Here is a 21,084-nt window from a genome sequence, read left to right as displayed (position 1 = left end):
GGAATACATTAATTTTGTTTTATAAAAAACCCTATATTTTTTTTACAGTTTGACATACACACATTCATGTTTATAGGCGTTTTACTTCCTTATATCTTTATACAGTGGTATTTTATTCATTTAAATCAAGTGATCGAAACTCAAGATGTCATTTAGATTATATTTGTACAGGACAGACGAGTCGGACTCACCGAGTTGCTAGTATGCTAATAAAAAATAATATTTGTTAATGAATTAATCTTTTCCAATTCGGACTTTAGAATGTAAACATACATTAAACCAAACGAATAAATAAGGTTAAAATCCTCATAGTTAAAATCGTTACTATAAAAAGAACTGTTTATCTTTCTTATTACTTGGATCTAAATATATCACGGGAAAACCCACAGGAAGAAAAAATAAGCTGGTTTCGTTTTCAATTCAGCCATTTTTGGGAACTTTCAACAATGAAGGTATGATCAATTAGTGTCTAATTTCCACATTGTATAAATCCAACTTTGTCAAATTAACAAAGCAAATATTCCGTACCAAGCGTAAAAAGTAAAACAACAAATATACCAAACCTAAGGGAAATTTAAAACAGAAAGTCCTTTAACAATTTAGGCAAAATGTTAAAATGTAAACAAAACAACTGTCATCATTGTGTTATAATCCAGATTACTATAGAATCAAACAAGTATGTGAACTGGCAAACTGACACCTGTCACATACCGTAATATTTAATTTGAATAGACAAAGCAAATAGGCAAAATATGAAAAACAACAATACAAAATATGAGCATAGCACCACATGACAATGACAGAATATATGAATATTGAGCCGCTCCAAAAAATATTAACAAAAATGGACTTAACAGTTAAAAATATGCAACAGTAAATAAAAAGATCACTATAACAAGCAATTAGGATGATAAGCATGTCCAGAGTCAACTAAGTGTGCCTGATGAGTAAATATTTGAGGAACCAAATTATTGCTGAACTGTTTGTCCCTATTGTTTTTATCATATCTAATTAATTATAATAGTACAGCTCACCTAGAAGACATTCATTTATAACCTTGGATATTAGGTCAATCGTATTTTATTAAAAATAATCATAAATTGTGGATGCACGTATGAGATAACAACAACATAATGTTAAATATGAATGTGTGTTGTATTTGCATTGACCTTTGGACCGTCAGTTTTTTTATGTCTGTTTGGTCGTCAGTCATCAATGTTTCGTCACCATGCGAGCGGCTTGATATTTACCTTGCTTCGCTCACTATAAAGTGTATAACTTTTCGTCAAGTCAGTCTGTCAATAATATTTCTCCCGGCTCAAATTGTAATAAACTACACATCTAACAATCAATCTATCAATCATTTAATCGAATTTTAAGGAAAATCTTCAATCATAGCAACCACGAATAATGATGTATCTTGAAAAATGAATGGTGAATTTCTCGAGAGTGAACATGAAAATTATAATATTCAATTTTTGTATCTGGAAATATTTAAAGTATTGGATTGCCTGCGGAAATCATTAACAGGAATAGTATAGTATCAAATAAAGTAATAATGTATTGTTTCAATTTCCTATTCCCTATAATAACCGCTATATCAAATACAAATATCATAAACTAAATACCACAGCACAAGTATTTTAAGTATAAAATGTTCTATTATACATCTACTCAACAAGGAAATATGTGGTTTATGTAACGAATCATCAGAATGAAAATTTTCTAAATTAAATTACTGAAAATCTTATAAAACATACTTCCTTAACTGTTTATTTCATACATTTAGGATGAATGATACAGATGATAGTTTGAGAAACAGAAGGGTGCCATTTATATACCATACATTATTGTATAAACTAGACAATATCCATTTGAAGCTCAATTGTCAAAGGAAAAAACACATTCCAACCACTTCCGACAGAGGAAATGGATCAGAAATCCAGGGGTTACTCGGTGGTACAGTTTTTGAAGTTTTGAAAGTATCTAATACACCAGTGGATTATGGAGTGTCAAGTGAAAATCAGGAGACCAGATATGATGAGAAAGTAACTGGACTGTCAAGAGATAAAGTCTCACATGAACGTGAGATCAAAGACAACATATTTTCCAATGGCGATATCGGCAATGATATTTTGTACGACTCCGAAAGTGATACAGCAAGCGATTTATCTATAGACGGTTGTCATGAATCATACAACCATTTGTCTAAAAGTATTTCTCAGAAAGAGTTCTCTCATAGCGATAATGAAGCGCAAGACTGTCACATAGGACCTGCTGATAACAATCAAGAACATGTGACATTATATGACATTGACAATAAATCAAATATTTCTGACGAATGGGAACTTGAAAAGGGAAGGCCTTATTCAAATGGCGACGATGAAATCTTGCTGGTTCATGATAAAAAAGAAACCGAAGAAAGAAAAATTAAAGCATTACAAAAGAAGGCGAATGAATTAGATGTACATTTTGAAGCCAAGAGATCGTTGGAAATTATGGATACAGTCTATAAAAGTTATCCGGAAAATGATACAGATAATTTTGAAAATGATAAACCATTTCAGAGAGAAACAGTATTAGAATCACAAATTGAAAACATTGCATGTTCAAATGAACTTGATCGTCGTAGCATTTCTCAATCTAAAGTTAGTTCTACTTCAACCAAAGAACTCGAATCAACAAATTTTCCAGTAGATAAACCAGCAATAGTAGACGATAAGATAAAAGAAGTATGCACTCCCAAATTTAGTGGTGACAACTCGACCAAAGAGAATAATCGTGGTTCTTCTTCCCTACTGATTGATGATACATTACTTTCTACCAATTCAGAACTCCGGCAGACCAAAAGTTCTTTGATGATCAGTCGAAATAGTCAATCAAACAAGTCGATATCGGAAGGGGAACCCTTAAACGCCGCCATTTTAAATGCACGTATAGGTGATTGCAATACTGAACTTGACGAAAAAGTATATCCTTTAAAGAACAACAAAGGTCGTACAGTGAATGATGATATAAATCATAACACACCTTTTAAAACAGATATGAAAACAAGAGATTTATCAGGAACATCTAGCAATAGTCAGTCAGGTTCAGCGTCACAGAATTTAAAAATTAAAGAACATGGTACCTACTCTAATAAATTGCTTAAAAATTTACTAGTCGGACGCCAGAACGGTTTGTTCGTTAAGGAATTTGACAACTCATTTAGTTTAATAAGTGACTTATTGTCTATTGGATCTTCTCCCGAACGACGAAAATCTGCAGAAAGTTTACGAAAAGACAGAACAGAGATAATATCTACCGTCAAAACATGCCATGAAGACCGATATGGTCATGAAATATCAATAGAGACTGGAAAGTCCTCAAGGATATACAAGTCCGATGATTCTTTTAGCAAGCTTGGTCGAGAGGATGGCAATCAGTCTTCACTAGACACGGAAAAACCGTGTAAACCGGTCAGTGAAAAACAGTCCGTTATAGAAAATAAAAGAGACTACACATCGGATAATAAAAACGAACAAACATTAAAAAACGAACATCAGATACTAGATAATGAAAGGCCGGACAAATCGGATAATGAAAAAGACAGCTTAGATCAGACACTTACAAAATCAGACAATGGAAAATCAAAGACAAACTATAAACGAACCCATTTATTTGCTTCCTCTTTGCCTGGAATTATCAAGGCAAGTGGAGTCGATAAAACAGACTGGAATCTATCTATGGACGAAAAGAGACCCCGTAATTATTTACAAAAGACAAATGAGTCTATACAAAAATCAAATGAGATTGATGGTTATAATAGCCTGGTATCGAAACTTGAACATATATCTAAATTATCCAAAAAAATGAACGACGAAAAAGCCAAACTTGATACAAGAAGTCGTGAATGTATAACAGAATTTAACGGAACAAGAAATGCTACAAGCTCAGATAGCATAGGTAGGGATAACGAAGAAGACAAAACCAGTGCAAAAACTAAAAATGAATCTAAACGGTCACTGGGGAATGGTGCAATCAACACCCGCAAACAAATAGACAATTGTGATACATGTTCAGTTATATCACAAAATTATACTAGTTTTCATGAAAAACTAACCGATGTATCGACAGAACATCCAGACAACTTTCACGATGAAGTTCCAATCAATAAACAAAAAATAAGCATATCACAAACAGAAGAGAAAAATACTGAAAAAACTGAATTAGCAAAAAAATCACAAAAAGGATTAAATCGATCATTTGAAAAATCGCAAATGCCTAAGTCAGATTTAGACCTCAACAACAGGCTAATCGATGAAATTGGTGTGCAGTCATTTCGAGGAAAAGACGATGGTAAAATCAAGAAAGTTAATAAACAAACTGAAGGTTATACCCAAACAAAAACACTGAAAGGTGATGAGCGCATTACATTGACTCAATCTGTGAAAGGTGTGGAGCGATCGAATAACGAGAATCCAACAGAAAACCGAACAAAAAAGAACTTTAATCCAAATAAGTTACCTTCAGATGACACTATTACAGACATTCAGCAAACTACAATTAGTCAAACGGATAAGGAAGCCATATCAAGTATTGGAATGAAAACAATGCAAGGGAAAAAAGATTTGGAAATAATAAGCACACCTCCTGAAAAATCAATAACAACAGAAACTAGTACAGCTCCAATTATAATCAAACGATTGGAAAGACCTGATACTTCAAAGTCAAAAAAGAAAGACAAAAAGAGAGAACGAGGAAAAGATCCGTATGCTTTCTTTCCATTCAAAGTTATTCCAAGTTCATCAATGGGTTCCAAGTATTTTGAAGATTTCTCACCTAAAGTTATAGCAGAAAGCTTGGCAAATCTTCCGATGATGGGTGGAAAAGATGTTCAGCTTCCCTGTCCAACTTGTAAACAAAATGTTTTCAGCGATGGAAAAATTGTAAAAAGTAAGTTTCGTAATTTTCATTTTTCTTTCGTTGATAAGTTTACGTGTTCTGTTTTCCGATAATGAACATTTCGTCATTTTTTTTATAATTTTTTGATTTTGTTGTGCATATTGATAATGACCATGCACGATAGTAGTAGTCAATGCAACTGTCTCATTCAAGCACCATAACTTGAAGAATAGTGAACATAATCATCAGATTTATAATTTATTACGTCAGACACAATAACCACCAAACATGATATATGATATTCTTTATAAAGCACAAAAATGTCAGTATTCACCTCAAACTAACAAAACCTTTAAATAGACTTATCAAGAAGGGATATAGTTACGATACTGTTGTCAGGTCATTAAAAACTGTATATTTTGGCGTTACTATTGATTCACTTATAGGGTCTTTGCATCGGAACTAAACACATTTATTCAAAAACCAGTTGTTAACATGACACGGGTTATGTTCTTCTCATATATGTTAGGATGGTATGACACTAAACCCCTAACGGGAAGGATTGTGCCTGATATTCATATGGTGAAATCATAATCTTTCAATCAGTTTAATTGAAGTCTGGAGCTGGCATGTCAGTTAACTGCTAGTAGTCTGGTGTTATTTATGTATTATTGTCATTTTGTTTATTTTCTTTGGTTACATCTTCTGACATCAGACTCGGACTTCTCTTGAATTGAATTTTAAATGTGCGTATTGTTATGCATTTACTTTTCTACATTGGCTAAAGGTATAGGGGGAGGAGGAGATCTCATGAACATGTTTAACCCCGCCGCATTTTCGCGCCTGTCCCAAGTCCGGAGCCTCTGGCCTTTGTTAGTCTTGTATTATTTTAATTTTAGTTTCTTGTGTACAATTTGGAAATTGCATGGCGTTCATTATCACCGAACTAGTATACTAGTATATTTGTTTTGGGGCCATCTGAAGGACGCCTCCGGGTGCGGAAATTTCTAGCTACATTTAAGACCTGTTGGTGACCTTCTGCTGTTGTGTTTTCTCTATTATCGGGCTGTTGTCTCTTTGATACATTCCCCATTTTCATTCTCAATTTTATGAACACTATTATTGAGTCCATTCTCGTCTTTAAAATGAGTTTCAATAGTTATCAAAAGTACCAGGATCAAGCTAGGAAATATTGATTACAGGCAATTAAAAAAGTTGGAAAAAAAATAACAACAAGAAAAATTCGGAAAGTCATTTTAATATTATATTTATGCCCGTGTCACACTGTCCCGATTTTTATATACGATGGACACCCGAATGCGAAAATTGTAAGTTCGTACGAAGTTGGTCCCGATCTCGTTAAAATATTAAAAAGTGACCGAAGCAAGTACGATGAATAACGAAGTCCATACGATGGTGCCGAAATTATATACGATAGCAAAAGATGGACATATGAAGGTTAACCGAAGGCGGGTTTTTAAGCTTCATATCTCAGCCGAAGCCTACACGATGGATCATGAAGGCTACACGAGGGATTACAATGATGGCGCGATGGCCATGCGATGTCTAAAAGACGTCGTGTACAGCTTACGATGCATTTAAATTATATGGTTCCATCTTCTCTAGAAAATAAACAAGCTTAATAAAGGTAAAATACATGTATGTACATAATACAAGTATACAAACGATCTAAAAATGCGTTCTACCTGTTGTGAACTTTTTTTATGTAATGAACTGAATTTCGACAACAAGTACAAGTCTGCCATGCATGGAGGGAAATCGACCTTTTTCTTTAATTCTTATAAAAATTTAGTTTATTATCCCATCTCCTTCTACATGTAAGTTGCGTGTAGATAAAACTGTTATGGACAATCTAGAACCAAAATTCTCAAGCCTTGGCATGTTGTTACTCGTTAAGAATATCTTAAGCACTTTTGACTTTAAAGTTCAAAGGTCAAGGTCACAGTGGCAGTTGCAATACAAGGCATTATCACTCTTGTGGACACTCTAAAACCAATATTCTTCAAAAGATTTTAATCACATTTGGTATATTCTTCCTCCATGTAATGATGTGAGATGTTTTACGTTCAAGGCCAAAGGTCAAGGCCATGCAGATGGACTTGTTTTTTCTCCTTGAATTAGCATAATACACAGGAAATTGGTTGCTAATTTTTTACTTGCTGGTTCTAAAGACAATATTAAAGGTATTTCCAGTTACTGAATGTTTTGGTTGATTTCTAAAAAAAAGTTTATGTATTTAATATGCATATTCAATTTACCATTCTCTGAATGTGTCATATACAAATATAGTGTCCATATTTGTCCCAATACGTTATAACATACGAGGGGATGCCACGCTCGGCATTGCCTTGTTTGAACTGTAAAATGTGTTTACTAGTTTGAATAATCACCCATAATCATGATAATTATGCCCATGTTTACTGATCTATCTTTTAAAAAGGTAAGGCAATGGGTTCGTTGATCCCATTTATTCAAAAGGAGCTCTTTCCAGGAGAATCTTATAATAATATAGACAAAAGGAAGGATGTGAGGAAAGCAACAAATGCGGCAAAATATAACATATAGAAAACAAAATGGTTATTGTGAAAAAGTTGGTTTCCCTATATACGTGTACATGCAGTGTTGGTTTACGAGGCGCGTTTATGATTTTCATTATGTTACCTGATATGAAAAAGTGACAAAAAATAATGTTTTACTTGTTAAAGTAAATCCTGAGCCTGTAATAGCTGCTCTTGTTGTTCCATTTGAGTTAATAAAAACAACGCTGTAGCCTTTGTTGTTCTCATAGCTCGAAAATTAACCTACATTTAGCTGGATTTATTGCCTTCGTAGTTCCATCTTGTCGCCTTCGTACTTTTATCCGATGGCAACAAGACGGGATTACGAGGTCTTCACGAAGTCGTGTTACCATCGTAAGACCTTTGGGTAGCTTCGTGATTCATTCGTGTAGACATCGTAATGTCAAAACTGCCCGATGGAAACGATGGAAACACGAATGCAATATGATGTTCAAAGATGCATTCCCGGTGGCATTTCGATGGTGAGGATGGGGATACGAACTCAATACGAACCCTCGGCATCGGACGCACCTTCGGGGATTTTGTAACATGTTAAAAAATTTAGAACCCTTCCCGAAGTTGTCCCCGAATGCTAGAAAAAGGGGCCGATGGTTAAAGATGGCACTACAAATAGCCCGATCTGGATACGATCAGTCACGATTTTGAAAACTTCCATAATCGTTTTGCCATCGGCGTAAAAATCGGGACAGTGTGACGCGGGCATTAACATTACCATAAACGCGGGAGGTTTAGCATGCCACAAAATCAAATTCAACCCACAATTATTTTTCTTAAAATGTCCTGAACCAAGTCAGGAAAATGGCAATTGTTATATTATAGTTCGTGTCTCTGTGTGTTACATTTTAATGTTGTGGTAGTTCTCCTCTTATATTTGATGCAATCGATTTATGAATTTATAATAGCGTTATACTTCTGTTGCCTTTATTTATCTGTTACAAATCAAAAGCTCAAACACACAAACGAATTGAAAACAAGTGTCATATTCCTGACTTGGTACACGAATTTCATTATGTAGAAAATGGGGACTGAAATTTAAAAAAAAAGTATAATTTTCTTAAAATGAGAATCATCTTGTAGAGGGTAAGTCCTTTTCAATTTCCTTACTGCTTAATTTTATATACGTTTTAATTTGAAACTAACATTTCTAAAATAGCAAGATATCTGGTCTAAGTATTTCTATAATTAGTGTTTTTAGTTGTTTATTTTAAACTTTGAATGATATAATACTGAGTATAATGCAATAGATGTAATGGGGTTGAATCTATTTATCATGCACTCATATATTAAAAACATTATTTTATTAGATTACTTGATTAATTCAATTTACTTTCTGCTTAATTTTGAATACGTTTGAATTTGTGAACTTTTTTAATCATACATTTCTAAAAAAAGCAAGATGTATGGTCTAAGTAGGTATTTTTTAATATAGTGCTTTTAGTGGTTTCTTTCAACTTTCAAATGAAATTTCACTGTGTTTCAAAGCGAGAAAGAAAGAAGGTCAAATCTATTTATCATGTACTCATATTATTAAAACGTTATAATTTTACTATTTTACTTTTGTAATTCAATTAAGGTGATTGTATGGACCCGGTCCATCAGATGTTAATGCAGATTCCATCCTTACAGTCTATAGCAGAGAAGCATGGTTTAGTTGTACGGAATATTGCCGGTGATGGAAACTGTATGTTTCATGCTGTCATTGACCAGCTAAGGATTGCTGGAGACTTTACATTCAACAAAGACACGCTCAGATCAAAATCCGTGGAGTAAGTTAAAAGAATAATCATCAAAGTTCTGATTATTCGAAATTAATTGTGTTTGTTGGTTGATTGATTGGTTGGATCTCAATCCTGCAGAAATATGCATAAATTTCAATTTATATGCAATAAATTGAAGTAAAATAAACGATCACAAATGCAGTAAACTAGCGACACGTAACTCAACCTGTAAAACATAAATATAATAATATATCAATATATAATAACGGATTGCTTGTGGTAGTTCTATTTATCAATTATTTCTGGATTTATGCAAATATCCATAGCTGCTCAAAATATTTTACTTCCGGAATTGATGGTAAATTTTAGCCAATGAAAAAAGAATTAGTAATACCTAACGATTGCATTAAAATCTTTAATATTATTCTGTGCTTAACTGATTTAAGTGTTCAAAGGTTTGTTTGTCCGTTCAGTATCAGTCTAGTGATTACAAGCTAATTCACATTGGACAATAATTCAATAATATAGATTGATTGGGATCTTAGAATGCATATAATGTTGATGTAAGTCTAAGTTTTGGACCCGGTACCGCCGAACCTTGTATAAAGTACTGGTATTCCAAATTGGAGTTATTTAGCTCGACATATTCCATGGTATATGTCTTCCTCTTATATTTGAGTGTGAATTCACATTATTATAAGACGTGTCACGGTACTTTTCTATCCCGTTTCATGTATTTAGTTTTGATGTTATATTTGTTATTCTCATGGGCTTTTGTCTAATGCTTATTTCGTTTCTGTGTGTGTTACATTTTAATGTTGTGTCCTCATTCTCCTCTTATAATTAATGCGTTTTCCTCGGTTTTGGCTTCTGACCCGGATTGGTTTTTTTTCTATCGTCTTATATTAGTTTTGAACATCGGTTTACTACTGTTGCCTTTATATATGTAGACTGTTACCAATTTTAGGTATCTTCGAGAAAATCCTTGCCAGGAAGATGGATCTCATCTGATGTGCTTTCTTTCTACTGAATCATGGGAAGAGTATTTGATTCGGATGAACCGAGACGGTGAATGGGGTGACCACATGATACTGAATGCAATTACAGAAGTGATTGGTCGAACTGTAACTGTTCTCAACAATTCCGAAAGTGTCACTCACTTGTTTCCACACACTGTATCTTTGTCTGATGAAGTCACCTTAGACTCGGTTTACCTTGGACACGTTGGGATGCATTATGTTAGCTTAAGACCTAAAGACTGGGAGAAAACCTGGGCAATGAGTATGTATTACTACTACGATCATATGAATGATATTATATTGAGTATTGATTCATTGGATGGAATGTAACAAGCAATCGGGTTTTATGTTTCCAACATACATATTAAGGTTACATTAGTGAATCGATTTTTAAGTTTCATAAATCAGTTTAGAACGCAAATCACAGTGCTACACATAAAGAAAAAAATGAGGGGATTCCTTGAATTTTAATAAAAGAGTGAGACTTGTTACATCAACATCGTAAGGGTCTTCTGTTATGCATGCATCAATTTCCATTGGAATCAGTCTTCGTTTTAAATCTAGGTGAACCTCTCCCTTGTATGACAGCTGCATCAAATTTCATTATATTGACAACGATGTGTGAACAAAACAAACAAACATACTAGTAATGAATAAAATTGTCAAAAATAGGGATTCAGCAGGAAATATTGTGTTTTAATCTGTATTACGATAAAAACAAACAAGTATGTATCAAAGAAACACAAAATGGCATATATGCATCGCTCATGAGCAAAAAAATGAAAGACAAGAATACAAAAACTATCCTAGAACAATAACACAATGACGGGATGTCACAATCATGAATATAGGACAAAATTGGTATAAGTGCAGATAAGACAACTATCGTAATAGCAAGCGATCTAAGAATGCAAAATAAACGTAGTGAATTCAAGCACAAAAATATCGTATTGTTCCAGCAATTCGTGATGATGACCGTACAATTTATGTGGTGTCGATAAGACGTGATGTACACTCAATGCATAACACATTAGTATGCGAAATCTATAATATACGACTGAAATATTCAAATGTTAAAAAGGTAGAAACTCAATAACAGTATTTCCGAAATCAGAAAAGAGAAGGACAGCAGAGGTGCATATAAATAAAACAAAATCTATGTCTGATAAGACTTGGGAGTATAAATTGACATATTCGGCCACGTAGTTCCGATACACTGTGTTTTATGTCTTTACATTTAATTATGTCTGTATTACCAGTGCCTTATACTTAGACACCGATGGCTGACGTTGATAGTATGCCATTCCAAACTAAGAGTCCCAAGACACATGCTTATCTCAAATGTGTATTTGGGCTTTTGGTTCCTCAGTCATGCGTTAGTTATTTATAAGAATTTTCCTTATGTGATTTAATACTAGTAAATGTTTTTGTTTGTGAATAAATCAATATGGGAATATACATATTTTAAAAAGATGTATATGTCTGTTTAAAGTTCATGAAGATGTTCATTCTTTTAATTTATAATTTATGCGTTGTTCAATCACTGCACAATCTTTTCCAACTATGCACGCATAAAAAAACTATTTAAACAAATATTTCTAAGTATTCTTTTATTTATATGCAAACAGATGCCAAAATACGTCGAATGTCAAAATATTTAGAACAACGTCAAGAAGTGCCAGACGTTTCAAAGGATTCAGCAGTAGGTACTTTGATTGGTGTAGACGGCTTGCAATACGGACATCTCTTCGAAGGAAATGCTGGTAAGTATTCATAGTTCTCTATTTTAGTGACGTAATCATTGTCTCAAGTGCCAATGTTAAGTTATCATATTATAACTAGATCCAACCGAAGACCTTAAAAGTACTTTTCAGTGGCATATAATAATAAGAACAAAGGCTAGAATCAAAAGAAGACTTTGCCTTTCGTATCATGATTGTTACCTTTGATGTATATCTGGCTTAGCCTGCTGCGTTGACAAAAAGCTGGGGTATAATCATTTGACACAAAACGTTATCATTCTGGTTAGGCTTAAAATATTTGAACAAAAAATAAATAAATCATATTTTGTCTTCAACAACCCTTCTTTTACGTGTTATCGCTTCAAAGATTTATAAAAACTTATTGCGGCAAAAAGTATTTATAGATTTGTACAATTTACGCTGATTTTTCCCAAGTTCATGGTTTATAAAAAGATTTTTTCATAGTCGTATGTCTTTTATAAGTGTTGTAACGCTGTGCATTTAAGTTTTTGATTATTAAAGTCTTTTTGATATCAGAAAATACTTATATATTGTGTTATATTTACATTAATTATATATATCATACAGAATCTGACCGATAAAAAAACAACCAATGCAAACACACATACAAATTTTTTTTCATATTAGGAACAGTGAATTAGGAATAATACCAAATAATAGATATAAAATTCAATTCATTGGAATAATACAGAGTATTGAATACAGTGGATCATTAAATCTGAATATCTCTCTTTTGATTTTTGATACACATTTTATATTCTCTTCAACTGTCCGGATTTGGCCATAAATTTTGTGCAGGATCATCATAAGTTAAATCATTTTGTTCCGAAAAAAAGTTATCAAGATTTCTCTAAATGTTAAAATGTTAACTTTTTTCTTCAAATTTGACTCATGGTCAGCATGCCAGCTTAGAATATTTTTACTTAGAATATAAAATTAAGGAGACGTAGCACGATTGTCATTGAGACAACTAGCTACCAAAGTTTAAATGAAGTGAACGTAAGCAATTAAAGGTAACCGTATGGCCTTCAACAACGAAAACAACTGCATGACGTGTGGTCGGTTATAAAAGGCCCCGACAAATTTTTTTTTGAAACAATTCAATTGAGAACACCAACCACCTAACTGATAAAAAAAACATTTAACGAAAAAAAGGAAACATGACAGCCATGAACCATCAACAAGTTCATTTACAAGAGGTGACAGCTGGTAATCACATCTAAAAGCAAGGTAATTGTTATTCCTGGTTCTTTCTACACGTCTTCTCGGAGGTGGTATAGGAAAATACAAAATAATGTTTTGATCATGATAGATTAATACCAAAAAAGACATGTGACGAAGTGTCTTTATTATTGGATAACGAATGCTGCCATTAAACTTTAATACTAGTATACTAGAAAAATTACTTATTACTATCTTATTTTCAATAGATCTTTTGGATTCAATGATTAAAGATGTCTACTTTGTTGAACCTGTAAGCAGAGTACCGGTCATGCATTTGTCATTTATCATGAAAAAAATGCTTAGATTGGATTTGTTCAGTTATCCACATCATCATCCCCTAACTGTAGCAGATGACTCAGGAATGAACATTGCAGAAATAGGCAGCACTCAGTTAGGTCTAAATGTTAGATTGACGAACTTCAATCAGTCAATGAGAGAGCAAGTTCAGGACTTGACAGACATTTGTACTCCGGAATACATCTTGATTCCGTCGGAGTCTTACTACAAAGTGGTTGGCAATGAACGTGAAATGCCAATTTTCAATGAAGATGCTCAACAACACTATCTTGTTATTGATACTGACCAAACCCACCCAGGATATTGTAGATTGAAAGCGAAAACTCCCATAAAATATTCAGGCGATTCAAAGGGTGGATTGTTTACTAAATGTCTCAGTGGTAAATGGTTTATATATAGAGTCCCAGCTACATTGTTAAAAAATGATACTATGAAAACTGACTATGTTGGTGGGTTTGATTACGAAGACTGGCCTTTTGAAGCTTACCATTGGAAAAACCGTGATCGCTCTGTTGAATGGCCTCGTAGAGAAATCGTAGAAAAGGTTTGCAAATCGGGATGCTATATAAGACACAAATCACACCCGGGGAGTTTCGAGAAGGAAGTAGAATTTCAGTACATTTTTACCAAAGCAGAAGACATTTTAGTGAACGAAGACATGACTGATGATATGCGATACTGTTTTTATGTTTTTAAAGCATTGATAAAGTTTCAGACTAAAAACATTGGATTCTGCTTGCCAAATTACCTTATGACAACTGTACTGTTGTACGCCTGTGAATCTATTCCAGCTGACACATGGCGGAATAGCTGTGGCGCGTGTGTATTATACATGATAAACCTGTTCCATTCATGGTTTAGACAGCATTACTTTCCGCACTATTTTATCAAGCAGAACAATATGATTGATCACTGGAACAAACGCGAGGTCGATAATCTTTGTGAGTCGACTGAGTCGCTCAGGCTTTTCCCGTGCATGGTTATTCACTTCATATGCGAAAACTATGGCATGGGGACGTGGACATGGATAATAGACTCTGTAATGGCATCAAGTAAAAAGTTCAAAGACGACAAGGATGCATGCTGGGTTGTTGAAAACGTGTTTAATCCTACAACATTTTATTATTTAGACCACTACGTAACCAATCCAAAAGACAGGGAATTTGTATTTCTCCAGCTGACCGAAGCTTTCGAACAAAATTTGATTTGGACTGGAACTAGCTTTGATTTTAAAGCCTTTGTTGATGAATTTCTTTTAACAGTTGAAAGTGTAAAAACAAGGAAGACGTTTACAGATTTTGTAGAAAAGGAACTTAACAATAATTCGAGATATATAACTTTTACCGATTTCTTAGGTCCTGATTATAACGGGAAATACGGAAAACATCGGCTTAAATCGTCATCTAAGCCTGAAGAACAAATAGAAGATTTCGTTCTTTCGCTGCTAATAAAGGGTGATTTCGAGCAAATTACACATATCGTTCGCTGTCTGATACGTGAAACGCGAAAATCTTTTGAAACTGCCACTGTAGATGTGGGTGACATAGAGGACACAGAACTAAAGTCTCAGATCGTAAAATCCAACTTAAAACAAACAACTAAATATTTGTCAAAGCTTCAGAACTATTATTGGATGATGGGAATCTGTTTTACAAAGATGGACAAAGTACAACTTTTTCAGGAATTTATATTAGAATACGAAGAGGTCATTGAACAAATGCCGAATAAACAATCTGTCGCTCACCTTTCAAGTATGTGGAAGAAACTTAAAAATCCGGAAAAGGCCAAGGAAGTTGAAAGAAAATTGGAAAGTTTGCTTGAAAAAGAAGACGACCACGAATATTCTAGAAATCTTGTGAAACTTCTTATCAAGCTAAGTTCGTAGGAATCAAATGGAATGAAAAATAGTCAGAAGCCAAGTATCGGTACAATTAATTTGTTCGGTAACAGTAAAAAAATAACATTTATTTTGTTTATCCGAAGCCAAGTATCGGTTCAATTGATTTTTTTGGTAACTGTAAAAAATAACATTTTGCAGATTTATCCAATAACTTTTATTTCAAAAATTAATTATTGTATATTGATAATTTAAACGAATATGATGATGTTAGATTGATTAGACTAACACCGATCTCATACAGGTAGAAAGTGAAATCACAAAAATACAAAACTCCGAGGAAAATTCAAAACGGAAAATTCCTTAACAAATGGCAAAATCAATATAGGTTTACCTTCAGATATATTAAGGCCATTATTTCCATTTAACGTGTTAAGTTAAAAGACGTAAATTGTACATTAATTGTATTCAAATTAACCTTTTTTAGAAGAATAAAAAAAATAAAGATATGTGTGAAGATTTAGTTTCATAACGTCAATTTAAATAAATTTAAATATTACACAAAATGTATTAGAGATATCAATAGTTATGTTGTTCTATAAAATTATAGCAGGAAAGTCCGATAACAACCACTGTCTTTATGAAATATTGAGACGAGTTATTGGTTCAACAAAGAGTCAACAAATGTATCAACAGAGTGTTCTACGTACTTGTTTTAATAAGTCCTAATAAGTTCTGTCAAAAACAATCTACAATTTGCTTAGTTTCAATAGATTTGTAAATTTGTTAATTACGTGAATAAAAGGACTTCAAATTAAATAATGCATTCTGTCTTGTCGATTATATCAAAGGAACGATAACTCAGAATGAAAAAATTGTAAATCAAATTTTAAAATCTCACGAGTCAGCATTGCTCTTAAACTTGATTATGACTTATGAATATTTTTACTCATACATGTAAGACTATTATATGAAAGCGCCTTTGGTGTCAGGCTTCTATTATGCGCGGAAACTGTTGGTTTTTATGAAGAAGAAAAAAACATTCGGGAGTTGAAATACAATATGTATTTTGATTTACATTCGCTGCGAAACAGTAGAAAGTCATAAATTACACATTTTCGACAGTAAGTCTACCAAAACTGTCTATAACCGATACGCAAAGAAATGAAAGGAAAAAACAATACAAAAAAAATGCCATAAGCCAACAGTAATAGTTATCAAAGGTACCAGGATTATAATTTAATACGTCGAACGCGCGTTTTGTCTACATAATACTCATCAGTGACGCTCAGATCCGAATAGATAAAAAGCCAAAAAAAGTACAAAGTTAAAGAGCATTGAGGACCCAAAATCCCCCCCAAAAAATGTGCGCCTAAGGTAATCTATTCCTGGGATAAAAAAATCCTTTTTCAAAACTCCTAAGATTGTTGGAAGAGGGGCTTTGAATCAAGGGTATATATTGGTTGAGTTGACGAACGCCATCACGATCGGTTCTGTTGATCGCATCAAATACATGTATCTGTGTCGTAGATAATCACGTACATGTTTCAATTGTTGCCAAAAACTCGTCTGTTTTCCCAGGTTATAACATCACCGAATGTAACTCATCACCAAATGATTGCTTACCATCAGTTATATACGAAGAGTTTCATTTCCTGTCATTACAAAGCAACTGTGATGAAACTATTTTTTCGGTCTTCTTTGTTGCTCATTCCTAATCTTTTGGTGAAGATATTTTGTATATTGCTTTTCGATTTCCTGTCGTTTTTCTTTGTCAATATCAAATTTCATCGACGTATGATTTGTAATCTCCTCATTGATTTCTTTGGTCATTTGTTCCAAATTTGTTAGCAAAGATGATATTTGTCATAATAAAGAGTTCATATATCCCTGTTCGGGAGATCTAAAAGAGGCACGAAAGATACCAGAGGGACAGTAAAAAAAAAATCAAAAATAAACTGACAACGCCATTGTTAAAATGAAAAGGACAAACAGACAAACAATAATACACATGATGACACAACATATAAAACTAAAGAATAAGCAATAAAATAAGCAATAAGTTAGGCTGACAAACTTGTGGATACTTTAAATAAATATGAAGATAGTCGATTAAAACTGATAACGATACACTATACGTGTACATACATATAAACATGTATACAAAAAAGACATGATATAATCTTTAATATTTGAATTATGTTCAAAGAGATTGATTTGATAATGTTATGAAGTTTTAATTTCATTACTTTCTTTATATAGCTTAATGACGTAGTCCTCGAAAAATAGGTATTTTTTATGAAACAACAACAACATTTAGGTATTTATAAAGACACGTCTTGTGACCATTTGTTGTTGTTGTATATGATGTAAAAAAGTATTGATTTCAAGAAATATATCAACATTGTTAGGAAAACAGGTAATTTTGAACTAGTTCATATATCCCTGTTCCGGAGATCTAAAAGAGGCATGAGGGACAGTAAAATAAATCAAAAATAAACTGACAACGCCATTAGTGTTAAAATGAAAAGGACAAACAGACAAACAATAATACACATGACACAACATATAAAACTAAAGAATAAGAAACAATTTAGTCTTGAATCTTGCCTTTACGAAAAGATGGATGTTGCTGACAATGATGCTGCCTTGAGTAGGAACATTCCAAGGATTTTTTTTACATTTAACTAATTGTGTTCGAATAATACAGTAACGTAATCATGACAACTTAGTTTAGTTAGTATGATAGCTCCCAGTTTTCATTTAATGGGTTTCCATGAAACTCTTGATGTAGGACCCTCTCGGAGAAATGGAAAACAAATTAACAGTTAAGTCAAACAAAAGCTTTATCTTAAATAACGAGGTAATTATGGAGAAAACCCCAATTACTGCCTTTTAAAGCATTTTGCCATGTTATTGATACTTAAAGAAAGATAACTCTAGAAAATTTAAGACAAAGTGGCAAGATAATACATCGTATGAAGAATCAGCAAATTATAAGTTTATGTGATGCTTAAAACCTCCAACCAGAAATTCGACGAAAAAAAGAAATGGAAAGAAATTCGAATGGTCAGGCGATGGCTAATGCCATATAGTAATCTAGTAACTTTCAAGGTATGGGTTGTTACAGTGCCCTTGACACGTCGGTTACGTAGTCGTCTTTGCATTTGTTTAGCTACACAAGTAGTGTACTCGGCTCTGTTGGTAGAGTAGTGGCTTGCTGTGTCAGGTTTACCGGATACAACCCCCGACAGAGACAGTAATAATTTTGGTGAAAAAATACCATGCTCTTAAATACACATATTATCATAGTTCATATGAGTGATATTTAGCCACGGATTGTTGTCAGAAGTCATAATGGTATGACGAATCTTGGGGAAGGGGAAGTGTGACTTGGTTGTTTCACTAAGGTTTTATATACTGAGTCTGCATGCATGTGTCTATTTCAAGGGGTGAATATGTTGCCGGTAACTGTATACTGAAAACAATGCTCTCCTCGTACTCAGATGACACAACATATAGAACGACAAAAATAAAAAGAAGACACGTAGGGCAAACACCATTAATAGACAGACGTCTTAACATCAGGTCAAACTATACCATGCCTGTCGAGTGTATCACGATACTGATTGGTACACATGTATTAAAATCTGGTTTTATAGCTAGCTAAACCTCTCACTTGTATAGCAGTCGCATAGAATTCCATTACATTTACATCAATGTGTGGGCAAAACAAAAAGACATAATAGGTAATATTTTCATGAATTAGGGTACATCAATGAACATTGTGTTATAATTTTAATCACTGTAAAAACAAAAACTATTTCATTAAACATATCACATCATTTTCTGTAAATTTACTGTTGATAATTTGTTTCAATTTTCGAAAGACTAAGGTTTTCTATCCCAGGTATCGATAACCATGCCCATATTTTGCACCACGTTTTGAATGTTACTTCATATAATAGATAGGAGGTTCAAAATATGGTTGATCAATTGAAGGACATTGGAGACGATTCAGTACCTTAGTCACGGGTATACAAGTTAAAATGATGAGGACAGGGGCAAATGAAATTTGCGCCGATTTTAAAAAGTTTCATTCTTTCATTTTTACTTGTAATTAGATTTACAGGTAAGTTAATACTTGCACATGTACTATTACCATTATTGATTAGTAAATAGTAATAAATAAGTTACTTTTTATTGCAAACTAAAACGAGCCGAGGAGTGGAATTCTTTACTCATCGACGGTCATACACATCGGAAGGTCAGTGTCCTGAACCATATAAAAACATATCTTACTGATGTACCATATTATCGTATAAAGCTAGAGTCACCACGAATTCAGCTAATGGTCGGACTACAGTCAATCCACTGAACGAGCATAACCATGTGGCAGATGATCGAAAGATGGAGGCTAAAAAACTACAGGTACGGTCAAGGAAAAAGTCTGGAGATGTATCCAGTGGGCCTTCTTTCGTCTCCCCTGTTGAGCAGGGGACCACAGTTATATGCACATGTTATGATGGAAAATTCATAATATTTGTTCAACTGGCTAACGGAAGAGGTCTATAATGATAAATGAAAAATAACATGTGAGTTGTCTCATTAGCCCTCATACCACATCTTCTTATATCTATTCACCTGTAATTTACTTGTAAAAATATTGGCTCAAATGAAAAAAAAATCGGCGCAAATGAAATGCAGATCGGCGCAAATGCCAAACGCTGGAGGACAGTTCTGACACCGTGTTTGACTGACAGCAGGATTAATTAAGCGTCAAGAACTAGTTCATGCCATGATGGTGTATTATTTTCGCCATTAAATATAACGTTCTGTACCCATGTGTCCATCTGTAGCCAGCAGATTTTATAAGTTTTATATAGAAATAACGTTGTGTTCACTTGTGTGCCCTGTAGCCCACTTTTTCTTGAATTTTTATATAGAAATATATAGAAAAATGTCCAGCTACTTGTTCTACTGTAGCCAGCAGATTCTATAAGTTTTATATAGAAATGACATTGCTTTCACTCAGTGTGTTCGGCCGTCTGTAGCCTCTAGGTTCTTAAAATTTATATATAAAAAGTACTGTGGTTAGCTGTATCTGCCTGTAACCAATTTTTGTGTTATTAAATTGTTCTTGTAATCCTCGGGGAAATTGTGGTACCTTGCACTGTGTCCAGCTGTGTTCTTCTGTAGCCAGCAGATTCTATAAGGATCTTTATCATATACTTAGACTAAATAGCATATGATTTTTACTGTATGATAATAGCATTAAATTAACGTAAATTCCATATTTTTCGAATTGGTGCTTAGCGGGCTGATATGAAAAGTTTATCACATGCTTCGAGTGTTATCACATGCCTTTCCGTAACGTTATCGCATGGCATTCCGGTGAAACTCGGCAAACTCCGGAAAATACACCTCAATCCTACGTTTTCACTGAAAAACATTACAAAGTAGTGTACAGTTATTTGGATACTAGAAAGTACATTTTTTTACAGTTATTTGGATACTAGAAAGTACAACTAAGTTTGGGATCCGACGTCCGTGAACTTTTCACTCTTTAAAATTCTATTTGGGAACCACGTAAAAGGATCAATATATGAATCTGTGATTTTTCTCCATCTTTGAAGCATATGATAAAAAGATCATAACATGTCATTTTTCATATCGCATGTATTATCAGCCCTCGGTCAATATCAGCCCTCGAGCCGCATATGAAAAATGCCATGTAATAAT

General features: G+C 33.5%; 1 protein-coding gene across 1 annotated transcript; it reads left to right on the top strand.

Moving 5' to 3' along the window:
* Positions 1–326: 326 nt before the first annotated feature.
* On the top strand, positions 327–16,144 carry LOC134721036 (uncharacterized). The gene is made up of 6 exons (XM_063583718.1): positions 327–452; positions 1,790–4,935; positions 9,058–9,250; positions 10,170–10,483; positions 11,850–11,984; positions 13,415–16,144. Exons 2-6 carry the CDS (start codon positions 1,791–1,793, stop codon positions 15,388–15,390), a joined length of 5,763 nt encoding a protein of 1,920 aa, XP_063439788.1. The 5' UTR covers positions 327–452; position 1,790; the 3' UTR covers positions 15,391–16,144.
* The last annotated feature ends 4,940 nt before the right edge of the window (positions 16,145–21,084 follow it).

The sequence above is a fragment of the Mytilus trossulus genome, chromosome 6 (assembly GCF_036588685.1).
Source record: "Mytilus trossulus isolate FHL-02 chromosome 6, PNRI_Mtr1.1.1.hap1, whole genome shotgun sequence".
NCBI classification, from domain to species: domain Eukaryota; kingdom Metazoa; phylum Mollusca; class Bivalvia; order Mytilida; family Mytilidae; genus Mytilus; species Mytilus trossulus.
Note: the sequence above shows the minus strand (reverse complement) of the source record. Positions and strands in the feature narration are given on the sequence as shown.